The sequence below is a fragment of the Eubalaena glacialis genome, chromosome 4, assembly GCF_028564815.1.
Source record: "Eubalaena glacialis isolate mEubGla1 chromosome 4, mEubGla1.1.hap2.+ XY, whole genome shotgun sequence".
Taxonomy (NCBI): Eukaryota; Metazoa; Chordata; class Mammalia; order Artiodactyla; family Balaenidae; genus Eubalaena; species Eubalaena glacialis.
Genome location: NC_083719.1, coordinates 115151282 through 115165393, shown reverse-complemented (window position 1 = coordinate 115165393; position 14112 = coordinate 115151282). Strand labels below are relative to the sequence as shown.

The window sequence follows — 14112 nt, the reverse complement described above, 5'->3', positions numbered from 1 at the left end:
GCCTTAATTGTCATACGCTGGCTTCAGCAGTGGTGAAGATCTGGTTAGTCAGCAAAAGTGTTCTGGGTAAACTGGGCCCTGAGCTTGATGTTCAAAAAGAAATTTTAATGTTTCTTCCTGTGGAGATGAGTCTAATGTTTGGGATTGGAAAGGCTGAATGGCATCCTAGCTCCAGGATCTTGAGTCTCTGAAATACTTGGGGTCACTTGCCCTTGGTGTACATCCCCTTTCTTTATCTGAAGAGCTGGTAAGAGTGGTGAGGATGATAACTTGCCCCATATTCCAGGCCCTGTGCTCAGCACCTTTCTGCGTTATCTTGTCAGATCCTCATGACACCCCAGTGAGGTAGATTTGTTGGTCTGCAACTGAATCCTAAGGAGGTAAGTGACCCGTCAAGATCACATCAGCAGGAAGTAGCCAGCTGTGCCTCTCCTCTCAAACCCACACCTCTCTGATCCAAACCCTTGGGCAATCTTCTAGGTGCACTAATTGTTATTTTTTTGGAAATTAGTGGAGTTTCTGAATTTCCACATTCTTACATGGTCAACTACTACGGCTGCAGAATAATGGCAGAATCATGCTCATTAGCACCAAAGGAGTTAGTGCTCTGAGGAAAGCTATGTGTTTTATAGAAATTTTAATGGCATTGAAGTGAGGCGCAGGTACAAAAGATAGACTTTATGAGCTATAGCACTCTTTTAAGTATACCTTTTTCTGGAAATATTTGATTTTTATTGTGCTTTTTGTATCCTCTTATTTTCCTAGGTTATGGAACTGGTCTTAAGTAATCCTGTCCCCTTTGTTCATAAATGTCTTATGAATAATTTCTGTCAATTACAATGAAATAGAACCCAAGTGCTTCAACTATTACAACATTTTAATAAATTCTGGCCATTTTGATGGATGAGAAGGTTAAGACTTCTCTGTGCATGGTGTCTTGTCCCTCTGCTGAGAGTTGTGACTATTCTCAGGTCCCATTGATCATGCTGCCTGTCCCATGTCACCGCCAGCCATCCTGCATTTCCCCAGTGACATGGACCATATAGATGCTTCACAAAACCCACTCACAGAAGGAACGACGAGGTTCACTTGTTCCATGTTGTTTCTTATGTCAGAGAGAGAGAGTGTTAAGTTCACTGGGCATCAGCATTGCCTTGGAAAGAAACTTTGACTTTTGTATTCATTATAAAAATCATATAAGTTTATTCACACGTCCAAGCAGTTGGCTTTGACTTCAGTTGGTACAATGTTTTCTTCACAGTGAGAAGTTCTCTTAGGGATCCTATGGGTGACATGATTCTTGGGGGAGGTAGACAGAGGGGTTCCGTATGCTGCTGCTTGCCACTGTAGTCGTGACTTTTACCCCCATCATAAGCTGTTTTTGTGAGTGGTATAGTGGCTCCAAGTATCATCTCTGGTGTGAGACTCACCTAGATTGAAATCCGGACTTAGCAACTGTGTGACCACAGACAAGTTACTTAACATCTCTGTGCCAATTTCCTTATTAGTAAATTCATATTAAACTGATCTGTATATCAGTTACCTCAGTGGTGAATTAGAATAATAGTACATTATTCTACAGGTCGGTGGGTGTCACTGTCTCTGTCAGCCCCCTGACGAGGTGATGCTTTATGTAATAAAATGCTCTTTTCTTCCCTTTTTTCCACTTAATTCTTCTCCTGTCCTCTCCTTTTTCTTCCTCTCCTCCATCCCACTTTTGAAGGGAAATCAGTTTCTTGGTGAAAACGCAGAGTGAGCGTCCTTGCTTCCACCATCCCAGAGCAGCTGGGGGACGGGAGAAGGTGTGGGATGAGAGCTTTGAGAAAGAGCATTGACTGGCCAGGCTAATAACATTTTGTGGCCTGTGATATTATGGCACCTATTTTCACAGCTGCCCTAGTAGACGCCTCTGAACACGTTCGTTTCTAATGATCGGGATGTGTAAATTAGCCATGTTGGACTTATCGGTGGTTGCTCATAATGTCTTGTTTTGCACATGAGCAGGGGGTTAGAGCTCTTCCCTGCCACTGCTATTACTTCTAGCCCAGCATAGGGCATCCTTAACTCTTACATCTCAGAGGCAGAAGTGCCATACTCTCACAAGGCTGGACACTTGCTCTTGCCTCCAGTGATGGTCATGACTTGTCATTGTCTCCCTGCTGTAGAGATTCTCCAGGAAGCAGGAGACTCTGCCTCTTGTGGGTAATGTTTCTAGACTACTCAGTGACAGGCTGCAGTGGTGGTGGCCTGCAGGCATAGGGCATCTGAATTGATTCACAGCTTGTTGCAGGGATGGCCCCAGGAGATAGAGGACATTCGGGAGGATGTCCTCTGTGTGAATGGGTGGAGGTTGGGGCTGGTGCTTCTTTTCAAGGGAAGCACGATAGGAAAGGGAAAGGACATCTCCTTTGGATGTAGACAGACCTGGTTTTGAGTACTGGCTTTGCCATTTATTAGCCATGTATTGTCAGAAAGTTACTTATCTTTTTCAAATCAATTTTCTCATCTTTACCTTCCTTTTTCACTTAATGTACCATAAACATCTACCTATGTTAATACATATAAACCTACTTCTTCCTTTACAGTAGGTGGACAATATCTCATAAATGGACGTCTTATAATTAAGGTAACCGTTTCCCTGTAGATGGTGTGATGGAATGAATGCTTGTGTTGAAGCCATAATCCTCACTATGGCTGTTTCTGGAGATGGAGCCTTTAAGGAAGTAATTAAGGTTAAGTGAGGTCTTAAGGGTGGGACCGATACAATAGGATAGGTATCATTATAAGAAGAGGCGTCAGAGCTTAGTCACTCTCTGAGTACACCTAGAGAAACCCATGTGAAGACACAGAAGGTGGTCGTCTGCAAGCCAGAGAGAGAGCACTCACCAGAAACTGACCATGTTGGCACCCTGATCTCAGCCTTCCAGCCTCCAGAACTGTGAGAAGATAGGTTTCTGTTATTCAAGCCACCCAATCTCTGGTATTTTGTGGCAGCCTGAGCAGACGGATATAGATGAACCCTCAAGTTGTTTATAATTTCCCCTTATTGTAGACCATTAAGATACATGTTTTTGCTTAACACATTCACCTGCTAGGTCGTAGGATGTTTCTTTTTTCCGTTCTTTCCATTTATTATTAAAATTTTCATATATATAAAAAAGTTGAGGGAATGATATAATAAATACCTATCTACCTATGTTTAATGGTTATTATCATTTAAGGACATGGTTGAAAAACTGCCCTCCAAAAGGGCTCTTCATAGTTTATACCCCCTGCAAACACACACGCACACACACACACACACATGCATGCACACACACACACACACACACACACACACACACACACACACACAAATATAAGAGAGAGGATGCTTTTAGTTTTAACAGAAAGAAATGAGTCTTCAGACCCTTGGTTTGAAGGGGGAAGAAAAGGTCTCTTCCCAGGAGGGTATTTTTGGTCAGATGCATCTTTTTATCCTCTTCCCTTTGTCCTTGTCTGTCCTATGTCCCCACCCACTCCCATCTCCCAGTCCTTGGACACACACATTCAGCCTTCTATATCACTCACCTGTCTGTCCTATTTAGATGCATGGCCAATAGGCCCCTTTGTTTGGCCTCAGAGAACATGGCCAACCCCTTGATTTGAAAGCTGAGATCAGTGATGGAAGCTTTCCAAGCTGCCATTCTTCTATGGTTCCAGCAAAATCCTATGGGTGGAATCTTCTGTTTTGTATTCTGTGAGGCTCTGTCGTCAGCTAGTAAACAAGCCCCTCTGGAGGGGGTGGGGGGAAGCAAGATGCATGCACGGGTTACCATGGGGACAGACAAGCTGTAATAAATGTTTGGGATCTTAGCTTGACAAGGTTTTAGCAGTTTGGAGTAATTTCTTTGTCAATCTTCCATTAAGTCACTCCTAATGAATCACTGGGAGCGTCTTTGCTCTTCAGATGAACCTCACATGAGCACGATTCGGGCAGAGAGCAACCCTAAAAGGAAGAAGGAGACAACAAACAGTCATTAATTTGTCAACGCTTTGAAAATTGAGTGCCCTTTTGTCAGAGGAAGTTTCCACAAGTCACAGGAGTGGACCACAAGTTCACATGGTGTTTTTGGATTAAATCTTAGCTTCTCGGTCTCACCAGGTAGCTTAATGTCCCCAGGGAAAGGGGTCACGGAGGTTCCTCAGAGGAGGAAAGGGGGCACTAAGAGTTGACCACTGGGCCCTCCACTCGACACCCCCTCTCATTTGGAGGGTACGAGTGGTGTAGAGTTTGTCTGTTCTTATCAAAGGACCAGTTTCCATGTAAAATGTGTATAAAGGGTTCTCTCTTCCTACCCCCTCTCCACCAACGTCAGCATGGGAGGGTGTGCCATATTTGTCGTCACTGTGGAACTTGGTGGCCACGGCCCCCCCTCCCCGGAGTCCTCATTGTGGTTTCAAGGCCCCCCATGATGATGCTGCCACCCTCTGCAGTCATGTCTCACACCACCCCTGCTCCAGCCTGCTGCCAGCCTGATGAAATGTTGCCATTCCCCAGACTTGCCACAATTTCTCTTACATCTGGAATGGGAGCTTCTTTTTACCTAGAATGTTCTTCCTCATCCTATTACCTGGATTAAACCCACTTTTCCATAGATAGCAGTCTGTCCAAGAAGTCTCACCTAAACCACTGAAAGGCTGGATGAGGTACCTCCCCCATCTCCCATAACATACAGAACTTACCCTCATATCGCGTGTCTCCTCTGTTGAGCTGTGAGCTTCTGGAGGGCAGGAGTGACATCTCGTTCACTCTAGAAGTGCCAGCCTCCAGCCTGAAAAAATGGGCCTGCACAGAACTGATGCTCTGCAAATATTAATGGAATAAACCCAAACATATGTCACACCCCCAGGTGACTCTCAGGGACCCTTTGGTCAGCCCACAAAATGGAACATTCTCTCATCTTAGCATCTATGAGGTGGTACCCTGCTCTGCTGTTCCAGGTATTATGACTGTTTGACAGTGAGCTTGTAGGATGTGCCCAAAGACAGCAAAAAGTCTTGATTCAGAATTTTAAAATCGACGTAGCTAATTAAAAATTAACTCATACTGAAAAACAAGTTCAGAAACAATTACGATAATTAAAATATCACTACCTTAATTGAGACCAAGCAGTGAGCTTAAAAAATAAAATTACTTTCAAAAAAAGCTTACATGAAGCCTGTAATTAACTGGCTTTTGAATTTGATGTTTTTCAGCTTGACAAATTTCTGTTTAAATTAATTCATTCTTTTTTTTTTTCCCTTTGAAAAAAGCTTTTGTAAAAATTATTGAAAAAATTAATTGGACATGTATCCTATGCCAGTTGACACTTGATTGGTTTTTGTACATGGGCAGGAAAGATGAAATTAACCTCCCGTGGGTGTCTGCTCTGTGTTAGGCATACTCTCTTGTTTGAGTCCACATGAGTCCTGCAGGTATTATGGTAGAAGAGGTAGCGGGGACGCAGGGCTTCAGCGTCTTGTGGGGAGTGCTGCGTCCTATCATCAAGCATGCACTGGGGAAGAGAGGAACTTGGAGCGCAATTTCCAGAAATCATTAGCACCTTGACAAGGAAGCTTCTACCCCTGGTAAGGGTTATCATGAACTCTCAGCCCTCTCTCCCTACCGCCTCACCTGCACAATTTCCCTGTACCTTATTAAAGGGCCTCTCAAATGCCACTTATTATTCTGATCTCCTATCATTTCCTCTAGAAAGTGGAGCGGCACAGCCCTGCCCAGTACAGGTGGGGGTGCCTTTCAGTCACGGCGAGCCTCGGGGCTGCTGGGAGAAGTGTATTTGAGAGGCAGCATTTACATGGAAGTGGCACGCTCCTTTACCATCCTCATCCCCTTTCAATTCCAGTACTGCTGTTTTTCAAAAACAAGATGCGTCCTGGTGATTAAATAAACGCTGACGGCTTGATTTGTTACTGTTTTGTTGTGCTGTGAAGTTCACTTACTCTAAATAATTCCCATACATGTTTGAAGTATTCAGACCCTGGTAATTAATTTTTAGCAGACTTGATTTCTATATGCAAATTGTTAAGTAAGTATGTGTATGAAGTTAAATAGCTGATGATTTTTATTTATTAGTATTTCTGGTTGGAGTTTTTTTTTGTTTGTTTTTTTAAGAAGCGTTAGCCTTAAGAATTGGAAGAGGGCGATCTATAGTATTAGCCTAATGGTAGGGTGACAGATGTAGCAAGTTTGCAGAAAAAAAATTGACAACCACTGGTCAGGTGACTCCTTTGGGGGGTTGCTGCATTCAGAGGGGGTGGGCAGAGGGCACAACTGCCCAGGGTTGGCATCCCCACCTTCCGGGGAGCACTGGGGCCGTGGATGGCGCATTGGGGCATCCTGTGTGGCCCAGCCAGACAGACCCCCTGGCTTCCCTCTACTTTTACTCCTTAAGTCTCAGCCTGCCCTGAAGGCCTCTCAGGAACATGGCACATCTGGGCTCAATATTTGGTGTAAGGTGGGACCCCACATCCACCTTTTAAAGGAGACTCTAGGTGATTTTCATGCCGCTGGTGTATCGTGGTGAGGAGTTTGGGTTCTGGAGTCAACCGACCAGGTGTCACATACCGTCTGCCCCTCTCGTCTTCTTTGTACAATGGGCACAGGAACGGCAGCCGCCGCCTTGGGTGTTTGCGAGAATTAAGTGCGGTAATCCAGTTAGAGGGCTTCGTTCACTGCCTGCATGTCAAAAGCACTGGATACGTGTGAGCTATTGTTCTGGTTATTTTGGAGGCTTACTATTCACTCTGGGAACAAAATCCAGACACACAACAAGTAACAAACACCTATGAGGTGCTTCACATGTTTCAGGTCTGTTCTCAGCACTTACCAAGATGAATTCATTTCATCCTCATGATAACCAAAAGTGGTAGTAGGGACTGCTATTATCCCGTTTCACAGAAGAGAAAATTGAGGTGTAGAAGGTCAGGAAGCAGTGAAGGCGGCATTCACCTTGATCACTGGGCCTAGAGGCTGTGCTCCTCCCTGCTGTGCTCAGCTGACTTTCTCTCCTTGAGATTGCGCTGCCCCTTGAGGCCATCTGGATCCCAGTGTGGACATTGCATGTCTGTGAAGTTGGCTGCAAAAGCAAAAAGAAGCTCAAATTCGGCAATAAATCTTGTCATACGGTCATGCAGATTTTGAGACCCTCGGCCAGCCTGGTGTTTGCCATCTCTGAGATCCACTCCAGTGAAAATCCCAAGCATTCTACGGCGCTTGACACCTGACAGGAAATGCCTCACTTGGTACCTGTGGCCCGGGCTGCCAGGGGCCTGGTCCCCAAGTTTCTTCAGATCCCTAAGTGTCTGTCTTCATCCTGCGGTGGCCAGGCGTGTGAGAAGGGGCAGTGAATGGTCATCCTCAGCAGCCATCTGATTGTCATTCATGGTTAGCTCGGTGCTGCTTGAGTCCCGGAAAGCAAGTCACAGCTGGCTGGACTGCTGCCCTGGGGTGAAGGTGGAGGGCAAAGCACAAGGAGAAGGCCACTGGCCTGAGACGCACGAGCCTCCTGGCTTCTCGTGAGGACGTCTCAGGAAGCAAGAGAGCTCCACCTGGGACCAGGAAGTCCCTGCTGCAAGTTTCTGGAAGGCCCAGCCTCAGAGGGCTCTGAGGGCAGACACAGGCCCCCAGCCCCTCAGTTCCCAGAGGCGAAGCCCTTAGCTTAGGAGCTCGGAGTGCGCGCCCTGTCCCTGGGGCTTTAGCCTCTCTCTCTTGCAGCCCGTCTCCTGCTGCTAAGCACCAGGCAGCCGGGCACATCTGCTGGGGAGTGGGCTCTGCCAGGTGACTCCCCTGGGACCATGACTTGGGTCTCGTTGCTCACCTGACCGGCCTGAAAATACACCCTGGTTTCTGTTTGCAGAGGCTGAAGCTGCTTCAGTGGAGGGAGCCGCCCTGAGCGGTTCAAGCCCCGGAAAGAAATACCTTCAGGTGTAGTGTGTTCAGGTCCCTTGAGGAATTCCCAGCAGCTGTGGGAAGAAAATGGCATTGCGATTCTGGGCCTGGGCGGTTTGACAGGAATCCTGACTTCCTCTAAGTGCAGGGGGAATCATGATCGCTGAGGGGCCCAGGGTTTGATGGGAGTCCTCCCATTTCTTGTAGCAGTTTTGCTGTCCCTGCTTGGGACGCTGATTTGTTTAACTGAATGTTTGTGTGGGGAACATGACCTCGCCTGGCTGTGGAGGGCAGTTATGGCAGATTGACCTCCTGATAGGCTTTAGGCCGCAGAGCTGGGAGATGGCACCGTGGCTTTTGTTTTGCGGAGGATTTCCTATGGCCTCTTGTCTGCCCTAATGAGCGTGTACACCACCTCAGCCTGTGGAGCGTTGCTTAGCCAGGGGCCCGCTGCCCTGCCTGTTCTAGGAAACGCTGCAGGGTCTGATCTGCTGGCTTTGGAGGGCCTTCTGCAGTGACTTGGTCGAATCAACCCCCGCCCTCATTATTCCCACCCACAAAGCCCACTTTCTAGTCAGACTGAATATCTTAGGATTGCCCAGCCGTGCCTCTCTACCTTGGAGTGTGCTGGCCGCCCTGCCTAGATTGCCTTTTCTAGCTTTGCTTTCTAAAATCCTGCCCATCCCTTAAGATCCAATTCATATATTAATGCCTCATTAATTCTTGCCCCAGAAATTGATCTCTCTTTTTCTGTCAACCTCTGTTATCATTTTATATGCCTGTCATGGCCCTTATCTAATTCTCCCTTGCACAATAAATATTTATGTGTCAGCTTTCCCCCCCACCCGTTTATATCATAAGTTTGTGTGGCTCAAAACTGTCCTGAAGTTCTTCACAAAACTTAAAATAGGCTTCTTTGTGCTCTAAGTCCGTGTTGATGGAACTGAAGCCAAAAAACTCCATCCTCTGGGACTTTCTATTATAGGAAATAAGTAAAATTGGGCACAAAGTCATAAAAAGCAATAGCAGGCAAATAACCAAAGAGGGAAATGTAGCTTTGGGTCCTCTGAACACACAAGATTCTAAAGGATTTTTAAAAGTAACTCCTGGCCAAGATGAAGATACTGAAACTCCCCAAAGCACAAAAGAATCACTCTCCTGATGTTGAAGAAAACCACGTGGAATAGACACAGAGTCCCCCCCCCCGTGTGGGTTTTCATTCCAATCCCCTCCAGCCTAAGTAAACAGTGCAGGGTGCAAACACATGGTCTGTTTATTTCCCTCTTGTTTATTTGAGTAGAAATAGAAATTAAATTTCCCTGGAGGTCCTAACTCCTCTCTTCATGTTCTTTTTGCTTCAGCTCTGGACCCATCCAAAGACCCCTGCCTAAAGGTGAAATGCAGCCCTCACAAGGTGTGTGTGACCCAGGACTACCAGACTGCCCTGTGTGTCAGCCGCAAGCACCTGCTCCCCAGGTAAGCCGCAGGCTGTGAGGTACTCTCCAGCCAGCAGATCTGGGGTACCTGACCTCTGAGTGGGGGACAAGGGAGAGAGGGGGAGCAGGTGTTTGTATCTGTGTCTTATACGGTACGTGGTGTAAGAACTCTTGCTGTGGTATGAATCTCAGTTCTCAAACGCGTATTTGCAAAGAAAGTTAATATCTTAATTTCCTTTGAATCAACTTTATTTGACTCTGAGCCCTCATCTGAGCAGATGAACAGAAAATCCCTTCCTGGTGATTATGGCGGCCCTTCCTCCTCCTGGGTGACCTCAGGATCCAGGAAATTCTAGCTAAGAAAACAGGGGCTGTACCTTTAGTCTTCTGGTTGCCACTGGCATCCTCCCTATGATAATCCTTGGAGGTCCCTTGAGGTTGGCGGGGCTGGGGGTTGTCTACTTCCATGCTCCATGGGACGTGGGTGTCTTTGCCAGGCCGAGAGTCCTGGTGTGGGGTCCTGCTGCCTCAAGACGACTAGTCCGCCATTCCTTCTGAGAGTGTGCCTTTCTATTTCTCCAGCCCAGGGGAAGTCTCTCCCCTCCTCTTCAGGGTTCTTAAAGCCTTTGTCCCTTACCCCCCACCCATTCCCAGCATTCAGTGGGCTTAGGTTTTTACAGATGACAGAAGGAGCCTTTGAATTCAGGCTACATCTGCCTTCAGTCCTGCAGAAATACTTAAAGCAAGAACACACACACACACACACACCCCCCCAATAGGCTTGCTTTTTTCTTTTTTTTTTTAACATCTTTAGTGGAGTATAATTGCTTTACAATGGTGTGTTAGTTTCTGCTGTATAACAAAGTGAATCAGCTATACATATACGTATATCCCCATTTCTCCTCCCTCTTGTGTCTCCCTCCCACTCTCCCTATCCCACCCCTCTAGGTGGTCACAAAGCACCGAGCTGATCTCCCTGTGCTATGCGGCTGCTTCCCACTAGCTATCTATTTTACATTTGGTAGTATATATAAGTCCATGCCACTCTCTCACTTCGTCCCAGCTTATCCTTCCCCCTCCCCGTGTCCTAAAGTCCATTCTCTACGTCTGTGTCTTTATTCCTGTCCTGCCTCTAGGTTCTTCAGAACCTTTTTTTTTTTTTGATTCCATATATATGTGTTAGCATATGGTATTTGTTTTTCTCTTTCTGACTTACTTCCCTCTGTATGACAGATTCTAGGTCCATCCACCTCACTACAAATAATTCAATTTCGTTTCTTTTTATGGCTGAGTAATATTCCATTGTATATATGTGCCACATCTTCGTTATCCATTCGTCTGTTGATGGACACTTAGGTTGCCTCCATGTCCTGGCTATTGTAAATAGAGCTGCAACGGACATTGTGGTACATGACTCTTTTTGAATTATGGTTTTCTCAGGGTATATGCCCAGTAGTGAGATTGCTGGGTCGTATGGTAGTTCTACTTTTAGTTTTTTAAGGAACCTCCATACTGTTCTCCATAGTGGCTGTATCAATTTACATTCCCACCAACAGTGCAAGAGGGTTCCCTTTTCTCCACACCCTCTTCAGCATTTATTGTTTGTAGATATTTTGATGATGGCCATTCTGACCGGTGTGAGGTGATACCTCATGGTAGTTTTGATTTGCATTTCTCTAATGATTAATGATGTTGAGCGTTCTTTCATGTGTTTGTTGGCAATCTGTATATATTCTTTGGAGAAATGTCTCCTTAGGTCTTCTGCCCATTTTTGGATTGGGTTTTTTTTTTTTTTTATATTGAGCTGCATGAGCTGCTTGTACAGTTTGGTGATTAATCCTTTGTCCGTTGATTCGTTTGTGAATATTTTCTCCGATTCTGAGGGTTGTCTTTTGGTCTTGTTTATGGTTTCCTTTGCTGTGCGAAAGCTTTTACGTTTCATTAGGTCCCATTTGTTTATTTTTGTTTTTATTTCCATTACTCTGAAGAGGTGGGTCAAAAAGGATCTTGCTGTGATATATGTCATACAATGTCTGCCTATGTTTTCCTCTAAGAGTTTGATAGTGTCTGGTCTTACATTTAGGTCTTTAGTCCATTTTGAGTTTATTTTTGTGTATGGTGTCAGGGAGTGTTCTAATTTCATTCTTTTACATGCAGCTGTCCAGTTTTCCCAGCACCACTTATTGAAGAGGCTGCTTTTCTTCATTGTATATTCTTGCCTCCTTTATGAAAAATAAGGTGACCATATGTGCATGGGTTTATCACTGGGCTTTCTATCCTGTTCCATTGATCTATATTTCTGTTTTTGTGCCAGTACGATACCATCTTGATTACTGTAGCTTTGTAGTATAGTCTGAAGTCAGGGAGCCTGATTCCTCCAGCTCTGTTTTTCTTTCTCAAGATTGCTTTGGCTATTCGAGGTCTTTTGTGTACCCATACAAATTGTGAAATTTTTTGTTCTAGTTCTGTGAAAAATGCCATTGGTAGTTTGATAAGGATTGCCTTGAATCTGTAAATTGCTTTGGGTAATATAGTCATTTTCACAATGTTGATTCTTCCAATCCAAGAACATGGTATATCTCTCCATCTGTTTGTATCATCTTTAATTTCTTTCATCAGTGTCTTATAGTTTTCCGCATGCAGGTCTTTTGCCTCCTTAGGTAGGTTTATTCCTAGGTATTTTATTCTTTTTGTTGCAGTGGTAAATGGGAGTGTTTCCTTAATTTCTCTTTCAGATTTTTCATCATTAGTGTATAGGAATGCAGGAGAGTTCTGTGCACTAATTTTGTAACCTGCCTCTTACCAAATTCATTGATTAGCTCTAGTAGTTTTCTGGTAGCATCTTTAGGATTCTCTATGTATAGTACCATGTCATCTGCAAACAGTGACAGATTTACTTCTTCTTTTCCGATTTGGATTCCTTTTATTTCTTTTTCTTCTCTGATTGCTATGGCTAAAACTTCCAAAACTATGTTGAATAATAGTGGTGGGAGTGGGCAACCTTGTCTTGTTCCTGATCTTAGTGGAAACGATTTCAGTTTTTCACCATTGAGAATGATGTTGGCTGTGGGTTTGTCATATATGGACTTTATTATGCTGAGGTAAGTTCCCTCTCTGCCTACTTTCTGGAGGGTTTTATCATAAATGGGTGTTGAATTTTGTCAAAAGCTTTTTCTGCATCTATTGAGATGATCATGTGGTTTTTATCCTTCAATTTGTTAATATGGTTTATCACATTGATTGATTTGCGTATATTGAAGAATCCTTGAATTCCTCGGTTAAACCCCACTTGAGCATGGTGTATGATCCTTTTAATGTGCTTTTGGATTCTGTTCGCTAGTATTTTGTTGAGGATTTTTGCATCTATGTTCATCAGTGATATTGGCCTGTAGTTTTCTTTCTTTGTGACATCTTTTTCTGGTTTTGGTATCAGGGTGATGGTGGCCTCGTAGAATGAATTTGGGAGTGTTCCTCCCTGTGATATATTTTGGAAGAGTTTGAGAAGGATAGGTGTTAGCTCTTCTCTAAATGTTTGATAGAATTCACCTGTGAAGCCATCTGGTCCTGGGCTTTTGTGTGTTGGAAGATTTTCAATTACAGTCTCAATTTCAGTGCTTGTGATTGGTCTGTTTATATTTACTATTTCTTCCTGGTTCAGTCTCAGAAGGTTGTGCTTTTCTAAGAATGTGTCCATTTCTTCAATGTTGTCCATTTTATTGGCAGATAGTTGCTTGTAACAGTCTCTCATGATCCTTTGCATTTCTGCAGTGTCAGTTGTTACTTCTCCTTTTTCATTTCTAATTCTGTTGATTTGAGTCTTCTCCCTTTTTTTCCAGATGAGTCTGGCTAATGGTTTATCAATTTTGTTTATTTTCTCAAAGAACCAGCTTTTAGTTTTGTTGGTCTTCGCTGTTGTTCCCTTCATTTCTTTTTCATTTATTTCTGATCTGATCTTTATGATTTCTTTCCTTCTGCTAACTTTGGGGATTTTTTGTTCTTCTTTCTCTAATTGCTTTAGGTGTAAGGTTAGGTTGTTTATTTGAGATGTTTCTTGTTTCTTGAGGTAGGATTGTATTGGTATAAACTTCCCTCTTAGAACTGATTTTGCTGCATCCCATAGGTTTTGGGTTGTCGCGTTTTCATTGTCATTTGTTTCTAGGTATTTTTTGATTTCCTCTCTGATTTCTTAGTGATCTCCTGGTTATTTAGTAGTGTATTGTTTAGCCTCCATGTGTTTGTATTTTCCACAGATTTTTTTTCCTGTAATTGATATCCAGTCTCATAGCGTTGGTGTCGGAAAAGATACTTGATACGATTTCAATTTTCTTAAATTTGCCAAGACTTGATTTGTGACCCAAGGTATGATCTATCCTGGAGAATGTTCCATGAGCACTTGAGAAGAAAGTGTATTCTGTTGTTTTTGGATGGAATGTCCTATAAGTATCAATTAAGTCCATCTTCTTTAATGTATCATTTAAAGCTTGTGTTTCGTTATTTATTTTCATTTTGGATAATCTGTCCATTGGTGGAAGTGGGGTGTTAAAGTCCCCTACTATGATTGTGTTATTGTCGATTTCCCCTTTTATGGCTGTTAATATTTGCCTTATGTATTGAGATGCTCCTATGTTGGGTGCATAAGTATTTACAATTGTTATATCTTCTTCACAGATTGATCCCTTGATCGTTATGTAGTGTCCTTCTTTGTCTCCTGTAATAGCCTTTATTTTAAAGTCAATTTTGTCTGAT

At 43.9% G+C, this 14112-nt stretch overlaps 1 protein-coding gene across 2 annotated transcripts in view; it reads left to right on the top strand.

Annotated features, from left to right (window-relative positions):
• The window catches only part of SPOCK1 (SPARC (osteonectin), cwcv and kazal like domains proteoglycan 1), a 542718-nt gene that overhangs the window by 370790 nt on the left and 157816 nt on the right, over positions 1-14112 (top strand). For both annotated transcript variants that reach the window (XM_061189624.1, XM_061189623.1), the window contains exon 4: positions 9292-9406. In XM_061189624.1, coding sequence (XP_061045607.1) covers positions 9292-9406 — 115 coding nt within the window. The remainder of the gene's footprint in view (positions 1-9291; positions 9407-14112) is intronic.